General features: G+C 47.7%; 1 protein-coding gene across 8 annotated transcripts in view; it reads left to right on the forward strand.

Annotated features, from left to right (window-relative positions):
* AP1B1 (adaptor related protein complex 1 subunit beta 1) overlaps window positions 1-22961 on the forward strand; it is a 79848-nt gene that overhangs the window by 13701 nt on the left and 43186 nt on the right. For 5 of the 8 annotated variants that reach the window (XM_073313034.1, XM_073313029.1, XM_073313026.1 and 2 more), the window contains exons 2-3: window positions 8725-8787; window positions 13405-13510. In XM_073313034.1, coding sequence (XP_073169135.1) covers window positions 8751-8787; window positions 13405-13510 — 143 coding nt within the window. In that variant the 5' untranslated portion in view covers window positions 8725-8750. The other 3 variants (XM_073313030.1, XM_073313031.1, XM_073313033.1) reach the window with 3 other exon arrangements.

The raw sequence follows: 22961 nt of genomic DNA on the forward strand, positions 1-22961 counted from the left end.
TCCAACTCCTTTCCACTCCTTCTCTGGAAGGTCAGCACTATAATCATTAAAATCTCGACATGGTCCACCATAAGCTCTGTTAAAGGACTAGCTATTTAGGTTAGAGCCATTTATTCAGCAGAGTGTATAGAGTGAAACCAGAGCTTGTGGTTTGTGCTGCAACCATCACGTGGTTCCCACCCCCCACTTGTGGCTTCTGTTTAGCATTGCTCATACTCTGGGTGTCCCAGAGCATTTAACAGAGCATTGAGTTACCTACTGCGGCTGTTGCCACCACTGGGGATCCGGTTCAGCAGGAGTTCTTGCAGCTTGTGACATTACAGCCTGTTTATTAAAGAAACTGTTTTAACAGGGCGCTGGACTTATCAATTGCTGTCATAGGAAAGGACTTCTAATTTGCATCTGGGCAGCCAGTAATGGGTAGAAGGAACCTCTGGCTTCTCGGGACTGGCTTACCTGCATCGTTAAACTTGGTGTGGTGCATTGACTCCCGGGATTCCTGACTTCATATTTTAGCGAGTTCAAATAGTCTGTACCGATTCTTAGGTCAAAGTTGTGCTGTCAGTTTTGATGCTTGGCTGCTTCGCTTCAAACACTTTTCCCTCGCTGAGTTGAGAGTCTTAAAACCTTCTAAAGGTTTCTGGGAAAGAAAAGACTGTAGGTCCACAAAAATTAGTTGCTTTAGGGTTCGGGGTCACTTTGTTGCCATCTGAAGGCCCTGTGTGTAGTGGGTCTAAGAAAAGAAGTGTAACTGCAGAACCCAGAGCATGCGTCCGGAGAAATGGCCAAAATCAGAATAGACCCGACGTGACTTCCTCTTTTGGAAGTGGCAGAAGAGGAGGAAGAATGGGTCATGATATGTAGATAGAACAAAGCCAAGCAAAAGAGGTTGCACACATAGAATGGTCAGGATTCTGGTATCAATGCTATCTGTTTCCTCAGCTCGCGCTCTCGCGCGCGCTCGCTCACTCAATATTTGATCAACACCTGAATTTTCTAAAGACATCTGCCAATTGCCAAGGCTTCTTCAGTGGTTTTGGTAGATTGGAATTCCTTTACCAAAAAAATCTCTCCCTTGGCTTGCTGGTTTCCTCAATCTGGGTAGGAGTGATGGGGGAACACAGCAATCTTAGGAAGAATGGCCAGCAGTTAGAGCACTAGGGCTTTGAAGACCCAGGTTCAATTCCCTGCTCCACCCAGACTTCCTGTGTGATCTTGGGCAAATCCGTTAGCCTCTATGTGCCTCAGTTTTGTAGAATGGAGATGATACTTCCCTATCTCACAGGGGTGTGTGAGGATAAATACATTAGATTGTAAAACACTTTGAGATCTACTGATGAAAACATCCTATATAACATATTTCTATATATAGGATTTCTATATAACATCCTATTCCATGCATCTGATGAAGTGAGCTGTAGCTCACGAGAGCTTATGCTCAAATAAATTGGTTAGTCTCTAAGGTGCCACAAGTACTCCTGTTCTTTTTTCAGTTAACATAGTGAATCTTCTCCACTGCCTTGGCGAACACATTCTACACACTGCCGTCTGCACTAAGAAATTTCCCCACACTCATTGCCTGCTCCTAGTTTTGGGCCATGCCCAGTGAGAGTCTTGTGGAGTTTACTTTCATTAGGGTTATATAAACATCTTTCCTGATTGTTCCACCGAATGCCTTGTTACCAGGGTCCCTCCCCTCTTCCCATGATAGAGTTTACAGGACTGGAGGTACAGCCACAGAATCCTTTGATATGGACCCGCATCCCGTTTGTTTTCCCAGCCGCTGCCAGATGCTGAGCTAATGGCTTTATATTTCTATCCACTACTTACGGAGTTTGGAGTCTGTGGAAGGGGTCTGGTATCCCACGCTGCAGTAAAACCAATCTATTCTCCAGCCTGCAGCTGGGAAGCCAAAAGCAAGATCACAGCATCTGATTCCAATCTGTTCATGCTTGCTCTGAAAACGGCCTGTTTCAGGATCTTGCACTCTCCTTCCCTTTCAGTATTTCTGCCCCTCTTTGCCTCTGCCAAGGTTCAAGTGAAAAAGAAAACATTAGGAGATATGGTTTGAGACTCCCCCATCCAGCTAACTCCTCTTCACACTTGAACCTTATTGAATAAACTATTGATAAAATCCCAGTGTTGGCACCTTGGAGTTCAAGGGGTCCATAAGGATGCAATGGATCTTAAAATGGTGGTTTGCTCTCCATTTGAGATCAGATTAAAGGTTGGATATGAAAGCATGCACTGCAATATCTGAGAGCTGGGAGACCAGGAAGCAGGAGGGAGCTAGCTGCTTTAGTTAGTGACATGACAGCCCCAGGTACTAGCCCAGGGGTGGCCAACCTTTGGCTCCAGAGCCACATGCGGCTCGTCAGAAGTTACTATGCGGCTCCTTGTATAGGCACCGATTCTGGGGCTGAAGCTACAGGCGCCAACTTTCCCATGTGCCGGGGGGTGCTTTGCCACAGGCCCTGCCCCCACCCCACCCCTTTCTGCCCCCTCCCCTGAACCTGCCATGCCCTCGTTCCTCCCTGCCCCAGCCTCCTACACTCCTCGAAACAGCTGATCAGCAGGTGTGGGGAGGGAGGGGGAGGTGCTGATTGGCAGGGCTGCCTGTGGGCAGGAGGCACTGGAAGCGGGGCGGGTGGGAGAAGCTGATGTGGGGCTGCTGACATATTACTGTGGCTCTTTGGTAATGTACATTGGTAAATTCTCGCTCCTCTTCAGGGTCAGGTTGGCCACCCCTCTACTAGCCAAATAGTTCTTGCCCGAGACACTAGGAATCATTCTTGGCGACTCTGTTCTGTTTCGGTATACTGGCTGTTAGTGCATGATTCCTCTGACCTGGACCACTTAGCCATAGTTGTGGCAAAATTCCTCCTCCTTTTGTGTGTCTGATCCCTTGTATTACACACAGTCCCTATGCCTATGGCTCTTTAATGGAGTGTCTGGCACTTCCTGTGTTTCTTACAGGGTCAGATCAGTGGTCCATCTCGTCTCCAACATGGGATTGTACCAGCTGTTTCACAGGAAGGGACAAAAAGTTCTCGAGAAGGCAGTTATGTTGCTCTGCAGCTTATTTTGAAGCAAGGATGATAATGTAAGACTATATAGCTCTCGTGTGATAAGAGCAGTGTAGTCTTATGCTGACAGAGGCATTGCAGCAAATCCTCCCTATTGTCATACTGCAAAGAATAGGGTATCTGCAATAAGATGCTGCAGCATAATCTGGAAGCTAAGTGCAATTCATTGGTGAGGTTGACATTCTGTCCTCAGTTACTGAGTAACTCTGCGGAAGAACAGGTCTCAGAGTAGCAGCTGGGTTAGTCTGTATCTGCAAAAAGAAAAGGAGGACTTTGACACCTTAGAGACGCACCAATTTATTTGAGCATAAGCTTTCGTGAGCTACAACTCACTTCATGTTAGTCTCTAAGGTGCCACAAGTACTCCTTTTCTTTCTGCAGAAGAAGACACTGATTAAATCCAAGAGAAGTTGGAGTACAAATAATCTTTTCCTTCCTTTAAACTCATAAAAGCAAGGACATCTGGAAAGGTAAATGTCCAGTCTTACCCTTCAAGAGACAGAGTAATAGCTTTGTGTGGTGTATTCAGGTATGTCTGTGCTGCAGTTAGACACCCATGGCTGGCCTGTGCCAGCTGACTCGGGCTCCTAAAACTTCAGATAAGGGGCTATTTAACTGGGGCTAGGTGTTCGTGCTTGGGCTGCAGCCTGAGCTCTGGGACCTTCCCACCTCAGAGTCCTAGAGCCTAGCCTGAACATCTGCACCACAGGTGAATAGCCCCTTAGCTCAAGCCCCTTGAGCCTGAGTCAGCTGGCACTTGTCAGCCGTGGCTGTCTAACTGCAGTGTACGGATGTCTAAGGGATTGAGCAGCCGGCCATGTGAGCTTCACCATCCAGGTACAAGCAAATGAATTAGGATTACATTGTGGCAGCCTTCTCTGAATATTCTTTGTAACAGCTTTGCCCCCTACTAGTTTAAAAAGACATAACTAACAACAATAATAAAAAACCCCTCTTCCTGTGTTGTTTTTGTGGCTGAAATACAAGACTGTGTGTTGGGACACCTAGGTTCTCTTCCCAGTTTTGCTACTTTGCACTGCCACTTCCCTGCTGTGTGCCTTTTTTTCCCCTCACTTATAAAACAGGTGATTTCTTACCTACTTCACAGGGAGGATGGGCCTTAATTCATTAATGTCTGTAAAGCTCTTTACACTTTTCCAGATGGATGCTGCTGTCTAAATTCAAGAGATTATTAGCCTCTTAAAAGTGGGCAGGGGGAGGGGGGGATGTAGAGCCTGATTCTTTCTTATTGTAAAGCCCCTTATTGTGTTTAAAAAGAAACAGGCCCCTAATACGTCACATCTGGCTTTGTTTCTTCCTTGTTCCCCTCTTAGCTTGGACAGTGAAACTAACCCGGTCAGTTCTTCCCTGTTGGTGATGCTTGGGTTTCCAACACTGAAGTTTACTACTTGGGGAATTTTGTGTCATTGCGCGTGCGCAGAATTCATGCCCCCCACAGATTTCTTTGCTTCCCTGCAGAAAAATGACTTCTGGCAGGAAAGCAAAGGGAAGCCGCAAGAGCAGTCATGTGCCCCTTCCTGGTAGTGCAGGCAGGTCGGTTCGGGTGCCTATAGCAGCTGGTAGAGGCATAAATCAAGGCTCCTTTACATTGCCAGAGTGGTGTAAAGGACAGTATGGCCTTATAAATGCTTATGGTGCTTTAGTGATTAGAACTGAGGAAATTTTTTCAGTCCAAAAATTTAGACATCAAAATGTGCTCCATGAACTGTTCGCTACTGACCTTTCTGGGAATGGGCGACGGGATGGATCACTTGATGATTCCCTGTTCTGTTCATTCCCTCTAGGGCACTTGGCATTGGCTGCTGTTGGAAGACAGGATACTGGGCTAGATGAACCTTTGGTCTGACCCAATACTACCATTCTTATGAGACCAGTGTGATTATATTGTGGTGTTTTGATAAAATATGCATAAATATTGCAGAATTTTAAAATGCGTGCAGAATTTTTTAAATTTTTTGGTGCAGAATTCCCCCAGGAATAGAAGTTACACTTAGAAGTCATGTTTAAATTTGAAAAAGGAAAATCCTGGGGGAAAATGTATTAATAAAAACTTTTTTTTTGGGGGTGTGTGTGTGTGTGTAACCAACCTAATTTGACAGTGCCTTCTGAAGTTCTGCTTATCTAGTATATTGAGGGACTCCTGAATGTCCATGTTACATGGTTTCAGAGTAGCAGCCGTGTTAGTCTGTATCCGCAAAAAGATAAGGAGGACTTGTGGCACCTTCGAGACTAACAAAGAGCTCATTCTTAATCTTGTTAGTCTCTAAGGTGCCACAAGTACTCCTTTTCTTTTTGTAGATACAGACTAACATGGCTGCTACTCTGAAATTTATTTGAGCATAAGCTTTTGTGAGCTACAGCTCACTTCATCAGATGCATGCAGTGGAAAATACAGTGGGGAGATTTATATACACAGCGAACATGAAACAATGGGTGTTACCATACACACTGTAACGAGAGTGATCAGGTAAGGTGAGCTATTACCAGCAGGAGAGGAGGAAAAAAAACCAAAACCCTTTTGTAGTGATGATCAAGGTGGGCCATTTCCAGCAGTTGACAAGAACGTGTGAGGAATGGGGGGGAGCGGGGGAATAAACATGAGGAAATAGTTATACTTTGTGTAATGACCCATCCACTCCCAGTCTTTATTCAAGCCTAAGTTAATTGTATCCAGTTTGCAAATTAATTCCAATTCAGCAGTCTCTCGTTGGAGTCTGTTTTTGAAGTTTTTTGTTGAAGAATTGCAACTTTTAGGTCTATAGTCGAGTGACCAAAGAGCTTGAAGTGTTCTCCGACTGGTTTTTGAATGTTATAATTCTTGACATCTGATTTGTGTCCATTTATTCTTTTACGTTGAGACTGTCCAGTTTGGCCAATGTACATGGCAGAGGGGCATTGCTGGCACATGATGGCATAGATCACATTGGTAGATGTGCAGGTGAACGAGCCTCTGATAGTGTGGCTGATGTTATTAGGCCCTATGATGGTGTCCCTGAATAGATATGTGGACAGAGTTGGCAACGGGCTTTGTTGCAAGGATAGGTTCCTGGGTTAGTGGTTCTGTTGTGTGGTGTATGGTTGCTGGTGAGTATTTGCTTCAGGTTGGGAGGCTGTCTGTAAGCAAGGACTGGCCTGTCTCCCAAGATCTGTGAGAGTGATGGGTCATCCTTCAGGATACGTTGTAGATCCTTGATGATGTGTTGGAGAGGTTTTAGTTGGGGGCTGAAGGTGATGGCTAGTGGCGTTCTTGTTATTGTCTTTGTTGGGCCTGTCCTGTAGTAGGTGACTTCTCGGTACTCTTCTGGCTCTGTCAGTCTGTTTCTTCACTTCAGCAGGTGGGTATTGCAGTCTTAAGAACACTTGATAGAGATCTTGTAGGTGTTTGTCTCTGTCTGAGGGGTTGGAGCAAATGTGATTGTATCGTAGAGCTTGGCTGTGGACAATGGATCGTGTAGTGTGATCTGGATGAAAGCTGGAGGTATGTAGGCAGGCACAGTGGTCAGTAGGCTTCCAGTGTAGGGTGGTGTTTACGTGACCGTCGCTTATTAGCACTGTTGTGTCCAGGAAGTAGATCTCTTGTGTGGACTGGTCCAGCCTGAGGTTGATGGGATGGAAATTGTTGAAATCATGGTTGAATTACTCAAGGGCTTCTTTTCCATGGGTCCAGATGATGTCATCAATGTAGCACAAGGTAGAGTAGGGGCATTAGGGGAAGAGAGCTAAGGAAGCGTTCTAAGTCAGCCATAAAAATGTTGGCATGCTGTGGGGCCATGCGGGTACCCATAGCAGTGTCGCTGATTTGAAGGTATACATTGTCCTCACCCATAACTACTTCACATTTGGGGACAAAGTCACAAAGTTCAGCCACCAGGTTTGCCGTGACATTATCGGGGATAGTGTTCTTGACGGTTTGTAGTCCATCTTTGTGTGGAATGTTGGTGTAGAGGGCTTCTACATCCACAGTGGCCAGGATGGTGTTTTCAGGAAGATCACCGATAGATTGTAATTTCCTCAGGAAGTCAGTGGTGTCTCGAAGATAGCTGGGAGTGCTGGTAGCGTAGGGCCTGAGGAGGGAGTCTACATAGCCAGACAATCCTGCTGTCAGGGTGCCACTGCCTGAGATGATGGGGCGTCCAGGATTTCCAGGTTTATGGATCTTGGGTAGCAGATAGAATACCCCTGCTCGGGGTGTGTCTGTGCGGATTTGATCTTGTGCTTTTTCCGGGAGTTTCTTGAGCAAATGCTGTAGTTTCTTTTGGTAACCCTCAGTGGGATCAGAGGGTACATGGTTAACTCTCAATTGAAGGGTTAGTAAAATACCTCAGAAAAAGACACAAATCTGGAACTTCCCAACCAACCTTCTAAAAAGGCCATCCACTGCATAGATATTGGACTCCTGCGGAGTGCCAGACTGTAAAGCTTACCTCAGCTGCTAGGGATTATATAATATGGACTAAAGCACTTGGTTCAAACAAGTACTATATGTTTGAACTTAAAGGAACAGCGCTTGAGAATTGGTGCCTAGTGTTGGTGACATGGAAAAGGACCATGTCTTGTGAATACATAGAGTATGGAGGTGAAGACTTGCACTATGTTCTGAGCTGCAATTATTCCCTTACATTTACCCTAGAGGGACTAGTTTCTTGGGACTAGTTTCATCATCAGTTTTGCCTTGTTCCTCCTCTCTTCTGAGAACCACTTCCTATGTGGGGTAGGAGAAGGGCTCAGTGTGCGTCTTCACTGGAATAAAACTTTCTTCCTGGAATGAAGTTAGTATTGCTCTACTCAAGCTACTTTTGGTTAGTCCCCAGCAAAACTGTTGCTCCCCCCCCTTCACGTTCTGCTCCGAGACTGGTTTGGCTAATGTGCCCCATAAAGCTTTGCAATGCAGCAGTTTGTCTAAGAGCCCCAGGTTGTGTTTTGTTCATGAAAAGTGCTGACATGGCAGCACTGGATGCAGAAATGCTTATTTGTTCACAGAATAAACAAAGCAAAGGCAGTACAAACTTCCCTCCACAATGCCCCGCTGATGTGCCCGCACGCTCAACTGGGGGGAGGGGATCATCATGTTAGAGATGAGAGGGGGAGTTGAATCTCTTCAGTCCAGACCTCTGAGGCTTTTGATAAGAGCCAGTTAATACCAGTTGGGATGGACTGTGTGGTGGACATCTCCCCATCACCACTGCCCAGTCACTGCAGAACTGCAAGCTGGTATTGAGGCTTGGTCACTATTGAGGTACATTGGATTTGAACCAGGGAGGCAGCAGTGATTACCATCCAGTCCAGCTGGAGAGCCACCAAAATGAGCCAGCTGGGATAATGACACATTAGCTTTCCTTCACTGCCCTTTTGGCTGGTGGGGGGAATACACTGCGACCTACCTCACTGACCCTCCTCTGGGGGTTAGGAGTACCTAGGCACCCTGCCGTGTGTGTGTCTCCCTGTCCCTGCGTGTGCAAGTCCTCATTGCTTTTCCTGAGGGAGAGCAGAGTTTCTTTCCCCTTGTTTTTTCCCTCCCAGTGCTTCCTCTGCTGTTGCTGGTTCAGCAGAAAAGGAAGGGGGTTATCCAAGTGTCAGCATTTTGTGTGTATGTGTCTCTCTCTCTCTCTCTCCTCAGAGACGCACTACAAACCAGGGACCAAAATGACAGACTCCAAGTACTTCACCACCACAAAGAAAGGTAACGGTGAATGCGCGGGCTGCTTTACCCATGCTTCTGAACATCTCTCCTTGCCCTCTCAGCTGTTCCCGAGGAGGATGCCTCTGCATGGGCTTGTTAGCACAAGTCCTGATCACTTCCACAATGAGGGGTGGGTCTGACTCTGTGCCCAAATTGGGGAACCTCCAAAATCCTGATAATTAGCAATTGCCCACACCCCACTTTAGCATTCTTTGCCATCCTAAAGACAGCTGAAGATTGACACAGAAGGAATTTTTAGTAACAGGAACTGTGTAGTATGAAATGGGGGAAAGAAACTAGTTAATGGTTAAAAGCTTTTAATAACTCTGTTCCTGCTTGCATGCAGTGTGCTAAGCTAGATGACTAGCATATGTGCAGTTCTCTCCCATCCTTTGAGCGAGAGCTGCAGGATCTCCATTTTGTGAACAGGCGAAGGAGCACTGTGCATGCAGGTGGGGTTGGTAACTTGCTCATTAGTTGCAGACAAAATTACCCATCATTCAGGCTTCCAAACCCCTGATGGATTCCAGATAATATTCTAGCTCCCAGGCTGCTGGGTGGCAAAAACAGTTTGTCACTCAGACTCATTGGCCTGGCAGTGAACCAAGACAAGCCTTTTAACTGTTTTATCAGCTTTTGCAGCTTAGTGACACCCATCAGTGCAGCTGTCAGACTGGCCCTTGCAGGTGGCCTGTTTCTTTAATGCACTTGTTAAAATGGTTTGGCGGAAAATCCCAATAGGCCTGAAACCTTCGCTAACCACTGAAGCAGCAGTGCAGGTGGCTCTCGGGGTGCTAAATTTAAGTATCTGCCAAACCAAGGAAATAATGTAAATGAGTGGAGTCATAGTGTCTTGCTGTTCAGTCCCCTCCACCAGAGGCTGTAGTTACCCCTTGTCAGTGAAAGGGGGGAAGGTTGAGTTAAAAAGAGGGCTTGGGAGGTTAGCTGTGATCCCAGCAAAACATTGATGGCAACAAAACAGCCCTCTACCCTGTCACATCATTGCTGTGACAACAGCATATTCTTTCTGTTGCTGTGCATATGTTCGTATCTAGTGCATATGACTGCACCGTTTGGTGACGGTGGAGGTGTGGGGACAATGGTGTGTCCGTGTCCTCTGACTCTGAATTTTGAGTCAATGGACTGTGGGGCCACAATGAATTTTCTAGATCACACCCCACTGGAGCCCTCTTCCACACGCCTAATCCAATCCCTGTCCCCACTTTCCATCCTATAGAGTTTGGCAAAACGTGTCACTCTTTGCTGAAGAATGAGCTGGCAGAGATACCACAGGACCAAGAGCACATGGTGCTGTCAGGCTGGGTTGGATGCGTGGGAAAATATAGACTTGTATCCTTGCTACTTTTGCCACCTGTCAGCTAGTACCAGTGTGTGGCTCTATGAGAGATGGACAGCTAATCAGAAATGAATGGTCTAGCAACCTTAGCCAGACCACTGCACTTATCCATGTAAGAACCGAGCATGTTGCCTTGGAAACTCCACTCCTTCAAAACTGTGGAGGAGAGTGTGAGCTGGCACCCAGCAAACCATTGGCAACCATCTCCTGCCTTAGTCTGGGGACTGTGTTCTCAGAATACGCTTGGTGTCTGTGTAGGACTGGCGTGCTCTGATCATGTGGGGGGTGTTTCTGCTACTGGAGAAAAGCCTTAGCCATAATTATGACTTAGGGCTGACTCAGGAAGAGTGGGTTCAAGCTTTGCAGAATTTACCAGACAAGTAGTAATTGTGGGGGAGGGATAGCTCAGTGGTTTGAGCATTGGCCTGCTAAACCCAGGGTTGTGAGTTCAATCCTTGAGGGGGCCATTTAGGGATCTGGGGCAAAAATTGGGGATTAGGCCTGCTTTGAGCAGGGGGTTGGACTAGATGACCTCTTGAGGTCCCTTCCAACCCTGATATTCTACGATTCTATGACCTAATTCAGCTGAGGATAGGTTGGATGGGCATTGACACTCAGGGATAACACCTTGTTAGAAAGTCCAGCCTCCTATAGTTGCTGGGATATGAGAGATTCTGGGATACACACCACAGTGCTGTCTGCCAGACAGACTCGGGCAGCCAGTGCTGTGACAGGTCAGGTTCAGAAGGTGTTCTTAACATGATCCCTAGAAATGTTTTTATTATAATGAGAACTTGAATTCTGCAATAATTGATGGCATAGTGCTTTCCCCTACCAGCCCTCATCTGTTCATAGATTCTTTCGACTGGTGAATGGATTTTTCATGCCTTGCCTGGTTTGTAGCCATCGTGCAGTTAGATTTTTATCTGCTCACCTCTGTTTCCATTTCTGAATAACTGGGATAATATCTCTTGCACAAAGATGTTGATGCTTAATTCCCTAATGTGCTTTGAGATCCCTAGATAGTTGGTGCTAAAGAAACACACAGATTTGTAGAAGCCACAGTGAAATTTCAACACCTTTTCAATTCCCTTCTGAAAGTGCTGGCAGTTCCCATTTCTGGATACACAAAACAACACCGATCAAAGAGTTACTGTGTGTTGTGTATTTCAGTGAGCTGAAGGGGAAGGTCAGTGAAGAGCTACCCATTGGCTATTGCCAAGTTCCCCCTTGCAGATCCTCTCTTTGTAGAAGAAGTGCCAGGCCTGATTCATAGATTGGAGGGCCAGAAAGGATCATTGTGATAATCTAGTCTCACCTCCTGTATAATGCAGGCCAGAGAACAGCGCCACAATAATTCCTGGTTTAGCAGATCTTTAAAAACAAAAGTCTAAACTTGATTTAAAAATTGACAGTGATAGAGAATCCACCACAACCTTTGGTAAATTGTTCCAAGGGTTTGTTGCCGGCACCCATGACCCTCCTGGTGGCCACCACTCCTGGTCCTCTAGTTGATATTGAGGCCAGTCAACTGTACAGAATCGTTTTAATTGGCTCTTAGTCATCGGATCCGCACCAAATACCTTCCAGTTTGCTAGAATGCACTCTAGGGGCGTACACCGTGCCCTAACCTCTGAGCTCTGTCCCTGTCCCATACCTACAGGGTAACTCTGGGCGTCCCCAGGTTCCAACAGAGCATATAATCCGGATATCCAAGGGACCGGTTCTTCACCGCCGTCCTGTAGCTGCTCCTCCCTCACGTCTAAGGGACCGGTTCTTCACCGCTGTCCACAACAGCTTCTCCACTATATGAGTGCGTTGCACCGTTGTGCCCTCTGGGGTCGATCAAATTGCGTCTCCTCCGAGGCCCCCGATGAACTCACCGGTGCGCGCTGGGCGTCGGTTCTCGCCGCAATCCTCGACCTCCAGGAGGGGTCCGGGCAAGGCTAAATTGCAGCCTCGAGCCCACCCAGGGACGCCAAAAGCTGTTGCCAGCACCCAGTGCCGAGAGGCTGAACAACAGCTTGAGTGGTTCGTTACCCGGTGTGCTACACCCAATAATCACAACGGGGTGGAGAAGCAGAAAAGTTTATTTGCAGCTGCAAAAAGGTACAGGGAGAATAAAATCTCAAATCCTGCACAACAGAGCAGGAAGTTACACAGGCTTTTATACATCCTTTTTCCCAGCATACTTATCCAATAGCAAGCTGCTCCAAGTATCCATATAGCCAGCCAATCCAGTTCCCAGCTAGTTCCCTGATTCTCTGTATCATTTGTTAAACTATACATAAAGCTGCTTTATTCAGCATTGTTCTTCCATATCTCCCCTGTTTGGCCTTGCTTAGTTTCAGGCAGTCTGACTCTGCAACATACTGTTGCAGATTCTCAGCATAACTGCTGTGTGTGCCTCCAGGCGGGGGGGCCAAGGACACTTGGGCCTAGCACGCAGAGCTGCTGCGAGTGCCTCCAGGCAGGGGGGGGGGGGGCAAGGACACCGGGGCCTAGTGTGAGGGGGCTTCATCGACACTTGTGGTCTTCCATCCCCTCGAGTTACCTAGTGGCCATGCCCCAGTGTTCCCAACAGGTTGATTACCCTCTCTGTTAAAAATGTGTACCTTGTTTCCAGTCTGAATTTGTCTCGCTTCAACTGCAACAGGATCTTGTTATATTCCCCCCTCTACTCCTTCCTCCTTTGTGTTGATTTTGCTTCCAGCTAGGTGCCTCTCCTTTTGGATCCCATTGACATTGATTCTGAGCTAGCCAGTAGGGAACTGGCAAATGCAAGCTGTGCTCTCTCTGAGCGCACAGATTCTGAGGCAGTCCCAGACTGGGCAGCTATCGAGCCCAAACCTTAAACTCTCATCCCATGAGCTGGTTAGTGCATTGTGTTCCCACTCCAGTGGGCCCGTCTGCTTTCTGCCAAGTTATTGTAAACTCTTGTTGGCCCAGGCGGTGTAGAGTACCTGATGGGAGAGAGTAGCTTGGCTATGGATGTGTTCCTGGCTAAGACCATTACCTAATGTGGCATCTTGAGATGTTACTCTACTGACTGGGCTCCCTTGCCAGCCTGGGTCGAAGAGAGCTATTTGCCTTCATTTAATAGAAACAGGCAAGCAATTGCTTTTAATTCCTGTGGGTAATTGAAATGGAGCATTCATCTAAGTAGCTGACTGTACCTTTCTACCAAAACCTGCTGCTTGCCCCAATCTGTCCAGGGCAGGGAATGTTAACTCCTGAATTTCTTTCGCCCTCTTCTCCAGGGGAGATCTTTGAGTTGAAGGCAGAGTTGAACAGCGACAAGAAGGAGAAGAAGAAAGAGGCAGTGAAGAAGGTGATCGCATCCATGACCGTTGGCAAAGATGTCAGGTGCGCTGCCATGCACAGGGTGGAGATGCTTTTGGGATGCCATCTATTGCTGTAGGATTGGGAGTGCCCAAACTATACCCAGCTGCAGGGATGCACTGGCAGTGTGCCCAGAACCAGAGAGCTGCACCTAATGCGTGTTAAACTAGTAGATTATAGCAGCCCATGTAAACTACAGGTCCCAACAACAAAGCTCCTTGGATCGAGACCAAATGTTGCATAATGGAGCCTATGGCTTCTTGAGATCTGCCTCCATTTCCATGACAGAAGGCTCCTTTTGGCTCTGTGGGTTGGTCTGTATGTCAGCTACCCTTTTGTCTTGTGTGAGAGCTGGGTGAGAGTTTGCCTGTCACTGCAGCCTCTGCTCTGAAAGATGAATGTTATATTCAGGTCAAGTAGCCTATCAGCCGGCAAGCTTGACTTCTTTTTAGTAAAGAGAAAAGGAGGACTTGTGGCACCTTAGAGACTAACCAATTTATTTGAGCATGAGCTTTCGTGAGCTACAGCTCACTTCATCGGATGCATTCTGAGCTGTAGCTCACGAAAGCTTATGCTCAAATAAATGTTAGTCTCTAAGGTGCCACAAGTCCTCCTTTTCTCTTTGCAGATACAGACTAACACGGCTGCTATTCTGAAACTTGTTTTTAGTAGTAGTCTAGCTAACAGAGGACTGGGCTGGTTTCCAGATAAGTTTATAGAAATTATTGCTGCTTTCTTAAATTCCACCTGTTGGGGGGGGGGGGGGGGAAGCAAACAAGCCTCTTTTGGCAGAGGACAGATATCTTTGTTTCATAGATCTTGTTATGATGATCCAAGAATAAAATATTAAGCTGAGCTCTTCCGTTTTCCTCTCCCTTTTACCCCATCAGGTAGTTGTGTTAAAGAAATATGGCCTGCCTCCCTATGGTGCTTACCCCAAATGGTGCTTCTGCCCCTTCCTCTATTCAGAGTGGTGACCCTAGTCTCTCGCACATCCATATGCACCTTTTAAAAAGGATGCATTCAAGATTGAGAGAGATCAACTTCTAGGTTTAGCTAGTAACTGTACAACTGCCTAACAGCCTTCATTATTAAATCTGTGCTTTACGAAGGTGGCTAAAATTCTGTTCCCATTCTACAGATGTGGGAAACAGGCACAGAATGTTTAAGTGACTTGTCTAGTCTTGCACACTGAGTCAGTAGCAGAGCTGTGACTAGAACCCAAGGGTCAGGACACAGGTCAGGGCTCCAAGCACCATTAGTTTACATGGCACTTCCCATAGACCTGTTCTGTGCCATGAAGAGCTCCCAAAGTAAAACAAGATAGGTCAGTGCAAGACCCAGGAGGACAGTCTAGGAGAGTGAGGAGGGTGGATCTGGAGGAGCAGGATGTACGGATAGGATGGAGGGTTCCTGGCATGGGGGAGCACAATGATAGAAGGCACAAAATACAGAAAGGGGGGCAAAGGATGTGTCTGTGTGAAGTAAGGTGAGGCGCATAGGGAGCAGGTGTCTGTAGCCAGAGTCTGATCCGTACATCTAACCAGAGTGAAGTTTCTGTGAGGTATGAGATAAGTAATGACTGATCCCTCAGAAGGGAAGCAACCTTGACACACACATGCAGAGTAGGGTTTCAAGCAGAATCCATTTGAGTTCAGGGGAAGGCTGGGAGCCTCAAAGTCATAGATTCTGGAACTTCGTCAAGTGTTAGAGATTAAGTCAACTGAAGAAAAATATTTAATGTTTGAGCACTTTGAAGATCCTTTTCCCATGCTCGTGAAGGGTTCTGCTTTCTAACAGCTCTGTTGCGCCTCATCAAATGGCTGGGAAGTATCAGGACAATGGTAGCTTCAGGGTCCATTCCCATCAATGGACAGCATGACCGCGATTTAAGAGAGGCTTTAAACACAGTAAATATTTACTGTCTGGCAGATAATTAATCACTGCTATATTCCATATGTATGTGTTCCCCCTTGACTGATCCTTGATGTAACACCCACCCAGAGGTGAACGTAAGCCGGTATGCCCTGGTACGGCGTACCAGTAAGGGCTGGTGCGACATACCAGGCCCAGCTTTCCCAGACGGCAATTTAAAGCCCTGGAGTAGTGGCGCCGGGGCTCCACTGTGGTAGCGGCAGCTGGAGCCTGGGCCCTTTAAATTGCCCCCGAGCCCCACGGCTCCCAGCCTCCTCTGCAGCTGGCAGCTCGGGGGTGATTTGAAGGGCCCCGGGCTCCTAGCCACCACTACTGCAACTGGAGCCCTGGCCCTTTAAATCAAGATTTAAAGGGCCCAGGGATTTAAGGCCCTGCTGCTTCTGGTTACGGCCACGCCCTCTGCTCAGGACTCCTGCGTACCGATAAGTCCTCTAACTTACTTTCACCCCTGCACCCACCCCCGCATATTGCATCGTATTGTTATTAGAATCATAGAAGCATAGGGTTGGAAGAGACCTCAGGAGGTCATCTAGTCCATCCCCCGCTCAAAACAGGACCAACCCCAAATAAACCATCCCAGCCAGGGCTTTGTCAAGCCGGGCCTTAAAAATCTCTAAGGATGAAGATGCCACCACCTCCCTAGGTAACCCATTGCAGTGCTTCACCACCCTCCTAGTGAAATAGTGTTTCCTAATATCCAACCTAGACCTCCCCCACTGCAACTTGAGACCATTTTGCTGCTTGTTTTGTCATCTGCCACCACTGGGAACAGCCGAGCTCCAGCCTCTTTGGAACCCCCCTTCAGGTAACTGAAGGCTGCTATCAAATCCCCCCTCACTCTTCTCTTCTGCAGACTAAACAAGCCCAGTTCCCTCAGCCTCTCCTCATAAGTCATGTGCCCCAGCCCCCTAATCATTTTCGTTGCCCTCTGCCGGACTCTTTCCAATTTGTCCACATCCCTTCAGTAGTGGGGGGGACCAAAACTGGACGTAGTACTCCAGATGTGGCCTCACCAGTGCCGAATAGAGGGAAATAATCACTTCCCTCGATCTGCTGGCAATGCTGCTAATACAGCCCAATGTGCCATTGGCCTTCTTGGCAACAAGGGCACACTGCTGACTCATATTCAGCTTCTTGTCCACTGTAATCCCCAGGTCCTTTTCTGAAGAACTGCTGCTTAGCCAGTCGATTCCCAGCTTGTAGCGGTGCATGGGATTCTTCCTTCCTAAGTGCAGAACTCTGCACTTGTACTTCTTGAATCTCATCAGATTTCTTTTGTCCCAATCCTCCAATGTGTCTAGGTCACTCTGGACCCTATCCCTACCCTCTAGCTTATCTACCTCTCCCCCCAGCTTAGTGTCATCAGCGAACTTACTGAGGGTGCAATTAACCCCATCATCCAGATCATTAATAAAGATGTTGAACAAAACCAGCCCCAGGACCGACCCCTGGAGCACTCTGCTTGATAGCAGCTGCCAACTAGACGTGGAGCCATTGATCACTACCCATTGAGCCCAACAATCTAGCCAGCTTTCTATCCACTTTGAAGATGCTCTTACATCTATTCCTAGCAATCCTTCTTCCCGGAACAACCTCTCATGGTCGAAAAATCCAAAGCACTCTCTCCAACACCACCTATGTAACCACGCCTTCACCTCCACAATTTGAAGGAAAAGGCCCAGGTAGGGACCGTCAACAGGGAGTATGGACGAGAACATGACTTGTGCCTCAAACTCCTTTATCCTTCTTCCCAGAGCCACATAGTCTGCAGTGATACACTCAAGGTCATTCTTGGCAGTATCATTGGTGCCCACGTGGAGAAGGAGGAAGGGGTAGAGGTCCGAGGTCTTGATCAGTCTCAGCAAACAGTCCATTACATCCTGGATTCTAACTCCAGGCAAGCAGCACACTTCTCGAGTCTCCCGGTCTGGTCGGCAGATAGACGTCTCCCTTAGGAGGGAGTCCCCGGCCACCACCACCCGTCTCCTCCTCTTGGGAGTGGTGGGCATGGAACCCCCATCCCCAGGACAATGCATTCAATGGATTTGCTGGGGTATGCATGTTAGCTTAAAACAATGAGAGAACTGGCCAAGTAGACAGGTTTTTGAGAGAGTTAGGTGTCTGAGTCTTTTTTTTTTCTAAACTCTGCCCAGATTCAATCCTGAATTGTTCTAGCCTCATTCTGCTATAGACTTGGTGGCCTAACAAGCTTTTTTAGATGTAACATCGTTGCAAGGGAAGACTCACTAACAATCAAGTGGATCTGGGCTCTGCTGCAGCAATAGCAAAAGCTGAGTTTGTGTCCATTCATCCAGCTCTGATGCTGTCAATGGGCTCTTACACAGGGCTATTACTCCATACAACTTACCTTGCATACTGCAGCTCTAGAATATTTTAACTCATTCACTAGGATCAGCCCTGTGATTTAGAAAAATAGACTTCTTTTCTGGCTGCACTCTGCTAGGAAACTGTTACAGCTCTGGAATTCAGTGCTGTCCTTGTGAAACTGTGTTCCTGATAAGAAGGGTACTGTGTAAAGGGAAGTGTCTGCTGTCTCGCTTTTTCTGTTCTGTCTTTGATGCAATGAAGTTTCCCTTCAACACTGTGGAAAGCTGTGACTATACAATCTTTTTGACTGAGCGTCCTGTCATGTCTGAACAGCCATTGGATGATTACTTGTGGTGCAGGTACTTTGTTCAGCTCATAGAGTTTAGCTCTTAAAAGAATTTACTCTTCACTATGAAATTGGCTGTGTTGAAGCATGGTTGCTCAACATGGCTGCAGGTGGAGGAAAAGCAAGTCTCCGCACTTACCCGGAGTCGCATACAGTTTTTAAAAGAACCATGGTTATGTCTACAGTACAAAATTATTTCAAAATTATTCTATTTGAATTTTTGGAAGTGATTTTATACATTGGGTCTTGTGTGTCCCCACTAAAGCGCGTGAATTCGGCGGTGTGTGTCCTCAGTACTGAGGCTAGCATTGAATGTCAGAGCGGTGCACTGTGGGTAGCTATCCCACAGTCCCTGCCGCCCAGTGGAATTGTGGGTTAAGCTCCCAGTGCATGATGGGGCAGAAACATTCTCGCGGGTGTTCCTGGGTGTGTGTCGTCAGTCGCTCCTCCCTCCATGAAAGCTACGGCAGACAATCGTTTCGTGCCTTTTTGGCATGCAGACGCCATGCTGCTTTCAGCAGATGGTGCAGTACGGTGCACTGCTTCTCTCCTGATAATATGAATCCACCTCGCATTTCCTCTCGTCTTTCTATGTAATTCCTATAAGTATCTACTCTTTCTCTTCCTCATTGACTGCTTCCACTGCCAACTCTGCTCGGTCATCGTGAACTGAGCAGCACAGCTTCTGCTGCCAGCTCTGCTCTCCTGCTCTTGCCGCGCTACCGAGCTTCTCCATGTTGTCTGTCCTGGGCTCCCGCCGCCGTGAAAGCCACAGAAGACAACCATTTCCTGCCTTTTTTCGGCTATCGTGAACTGAACAGCACCTCTTCCGCTGCCACTCTGCTCTTCTACGTTTCGCGTCCATTTTCCAGGATTACCCATGCAGGCGCCATAGCGTGGCAAGCAAGGAGCCCGCTCAGATCTCTGCTGCAGTTTTGACCATTGTAAATACCTCACACATTATCCAGCAGTGTGTGCAGTACCTGCAAAACCGGGCGAGGAAGCGACGACAGCGCGATTACTATACTGATGAGGACATGGACACAGACGTTCCTAGAAGCACGGCATGTGGCGATTGGGAGATCATGGTGGCATTGGGCCAGGTTCATGCTGTGGAACGCCGATTCTGGGCCTGGGAAACAAGCACAGACTGGTGGGACAGCATAGTGTTGCAGGTATGGGATGATTTCCAGTGGCTGCGAAACTCTTGTATACGTAGGGCCACTTTCATGGAACTTTGACTTGCTGTCCCCTGGCCTGAAGCGCAAAGACACCAAAACGAGAGCAGCTCTCACAGTTGAGAAGTAAGTGGCCATAGCTCTGTGGAAACTTGCAACGCCCAGTCAGTCAGGAATCAGTTTGGAGTGGGCAAATCTACTGTGGGGGCTGCTGTGATGCAAGTAGCCAATGCAGTCATTGACCAGCTGCTATCAAGGGTAGTGACTTTGGGAAATGTGCAGATCATTGTGAATGGTTTTAATGCGCTGGGGTTCCCTAACTGCAGCGGGGCAATAGACGGAACGCATATCCCTATCTTGGCCCCGGAACAGCGGGGCGGCCAGCACATAAACTGAAAGGGGTACTTTTCAGTGGTGCTGCAAGCACTGGTGGATCACAAGGGATGTTTCACCGACCTCAACGTGGGATGGCCGGGAAAGGCGCATGATCGCATCTTCCGGAACTCTGGTCTGTTTGAACAGCTGCAGGAAGGGACTTACTTCCCAGACCAGAAAATTACTGTTGGGGATGTTGAAATGCCTATAGTTATCCTTGGGGACCCAGCCTACCCCTTAATGCCATGGCTCATGAAGCCATACACAGGCCCCCTGGACAGTAGTAAGGAGCAGTTCAACTATAGGCTGAGCAAGTGCAGAATGGTGGTAGAATGCGCTTTTGGACATTTGAAAGCACACTGGCGCAGTTTACTGACTAGGTTATATCTCAGCATAACCAATATTCCAATTATAATTGCTGCTTGTTGTGTGCTCCACAATATCTGTGAGAGTAAGGGGGAGACGTTTACGGCGGGGTGGGAGGTTGAAACAACTCACTTGGCAACCAATTTCACACAGCCAGACAACAGGGCTATTAGAAGAGCGCAGCAGGGCGTGCTGCGCCTCAGAGAAGCTTTGAAAGCTGGTTTCATGACTGGCCAGGGTACGGTGTGACAGTTTTTCTCTTGAAGTTACCCACTCTCTATATGTATGTATGAAAGGAACTAAAGTCACAATTGCTTAAAACCATTCTTTATTATTTGTTGCACAACACATTGAGAGAAATCAGAAGGTAGATCAGGGGAGGAGCGGGGGTATTGGGTTAGGGAAATGGAGGAGGAGGGAAGAACAAGTCCAGAAACCAAATCAAAATTTCGGATATTCCAGATTTCTGCTGCTTGTGCAGCCCTCTGGGGTTGAGTGTGAGGGTCCCCGTAACCTCCCCGCCCGTGTTCTTGGGCACCTGGGTGAGGAGGCTAGGGAACTTGGGGAGGAGGGAGGGCGGTCATACAGGGGCTGCAGTGGTGGTCTGTGGTCTTGCTGCCTTTCCCGCATTAGATCCACCATACAGTGGAGCATGTCAGTTTGCTCCCCCATGAGCTTGACCACAGCATCCTGCCTGCTCTCATCGCACGCGTCCCTCCTCTCTTCGTGTTCATGTAACGCTTTACGGGACTCCGCAATTGTTTGTCTCCATGCATTCAGCTGGGCCCTATCAGTGCGGGAGGACTTCATGAGCTCGAGGAACATGTCGTCCCGAGTTCATTTTTTCCGCCTTCTAATCTGGACCAGCCTCTGGGAAGGAGTAGATGGGGCCGCGTTGAAACATCTGCACCTGTGGGAGGAGAAAGAGGGAGGGTCGTATTTTAAAAGATACATTTTAGAGAGCAAAGGGGACACTCTTTCTCAGTGAAACAGGCAATTCACAGTACGCAGCACATGTTCTTTCTGTACAAGGTCGCATCTTGCCTCTTATACTGAAGTGCCTGCCACTTTGGTGTGAGTAAGCCACCACACGCGGCCGGGCAACAGAATTCAGCTTGCAGGCAGCCATGCTAAGCCCTAGGGGCATGCGGGGTTCTGCTTCTTCCGCATTCATTTCAATGATTTCAAACTGCCAAGCCCCATTTCCCATAGCAAGCAAAGCCTGGTGGATTTGCCATATAAAAGGAGGGCATGCAGGCTCTCTGGGATGATCGCTTCATACAACACCCCCTGCCCCCGCACCCACCACATGGCTGTGATGAGGCTCTGAACAGGGATGGAGCTCTTTAAACTAAACACTAACAGCCCAGCGTGGCTGGGTTTTCCCCCACTCCCCACTGTGTGGCTCCGATCAGGCTCTCACTCACCAGAAGTGCCTTCTCCAGGCTCATGGTCCGGGAGCCCGCCTTGGGAGTGGGGGAGGCTGTTGGCTCCAGCGTTAAGAATAGTTCCTGGCTAGGGGGGAAAACAGATTCCCCACTTGCCGCCTGTGCACTGTCATCGTCGTCCTCCTCCTCCTCCGTGTCCTCCAATAACTCATCCTCCTCGCTCCGTGCAACTCCCCCCTTGCAGGTGTCCACGGACAGTGGTGGGGTAGTAGTGGCGTCACCCCCCATAATTGCATGCAGCTCATGGTAGAAGCGGCATGTATGGGGCTGTAACCCAGAGCGCCCGTTCGCCTCCCTGGCTTTTTGGTACGCTTGCCTGAGCTCCTTGATTTTTGTACAACACCGTTCTGTGTCCCTGGAGTAGGCTCTTTCCATCATGGCCCTGGAGACTTTAGCGTACGTATTCGCGTTTCTTTTTTTGGAACATAGTTCTGCCATAACAGATTCATCTCCCCAGCGTGCGATGAGATCCAGTACCTCCCGTTCGGACCATGCTGGAGCTAGTCTGCAAATCCGGGACTGCGTGGTCGCCTGCGATGGTGGACTCTGCACGGTCACCTGTGATGGTGGACTGTGCTGATGGTGACCAAACAGGAAATTTAAATTCCCGGGGCTTTTACTGCCTACCTGGCTAGTGCATCGGAGTTGAGTGTTGTCCAGAGCGGTCACAAGGGAGCATTCTGGGATAGCTCCCGGAGACCAATAATGTCGAATTGCGTCCCCAGTACCTTTAACCCGAAACTGCGATCTTGATTTTAGCACTACTCCACTTGCCGAGGTGGAGTACAAAAATCGGATTAAAGAGCCCTTTACATTGAAAAAAACAGTTTGGTCGTGTGGACAGAATCCGTTTTATTTTGAATTAACTCTGCTAATTCCAAAATAACTGTTTACTGTAGACCAGGCCATAGTCCACAACGCAGCTTTAACCTGGTCAGTTTCATAGTGTAGACTTATTCTAATTGCTGGAGTTACTGATAAATGGTTTTCTGGATTTCTTTTATTTCAGAACATCAAACAAATTTTTAGGGGAAGGGGGGTAAAAGAAGGGGAAATGGCTACTGAATATAAAAGTGAGGACAAAGTCCCAGAATGAAACAACAAATACTTTAAAAAGGGAGACTGCCAATGAACAAGTCTCTAAAGGGAATAGCTGCTAAGCAGTTAGCCTGGAGCCTAGTAGAGAAAGCACAGAGGTCGAACAAGGAGTTTGGCTTTAAATAGAGGACAAAGTATGTATTTGATATCTACTCTCTTCTGTATGTGCTACAGAGCTGTGTAGCTGTCTGAAGATGATCTGAGGGAGATTCCAAAAGCCACTAATAAAGAGTTTCCTTGGCTATCTTACGTAAAATTGATGTAGGTTTCTTTAATTTAGTGTTCAGAGTAACAGCCGTGTTAGTCTGTATTCGCAAAAAGAAAAGGAGTACTTGTGGCACCTTAGAGACTAACCAATTTATTTCAGCATAAGCTTTCGTGAGCTACAGCTCACTTCATCG

Source organism: Lepidochelys kempii, chromosome 15 (genome assembly GCF_965140265.1).
Source record: "Lepidochelys kempii isolate rLepKem1 chromosome 15, rLepKem1.hap2, whole genome shotgun sequence".
Taxonomy (NCBI): Eukaryota; Metazoa; Chordata; order Testudines; family Cheloniidae; genus Lepidochelys; species Lepidochelys kempii.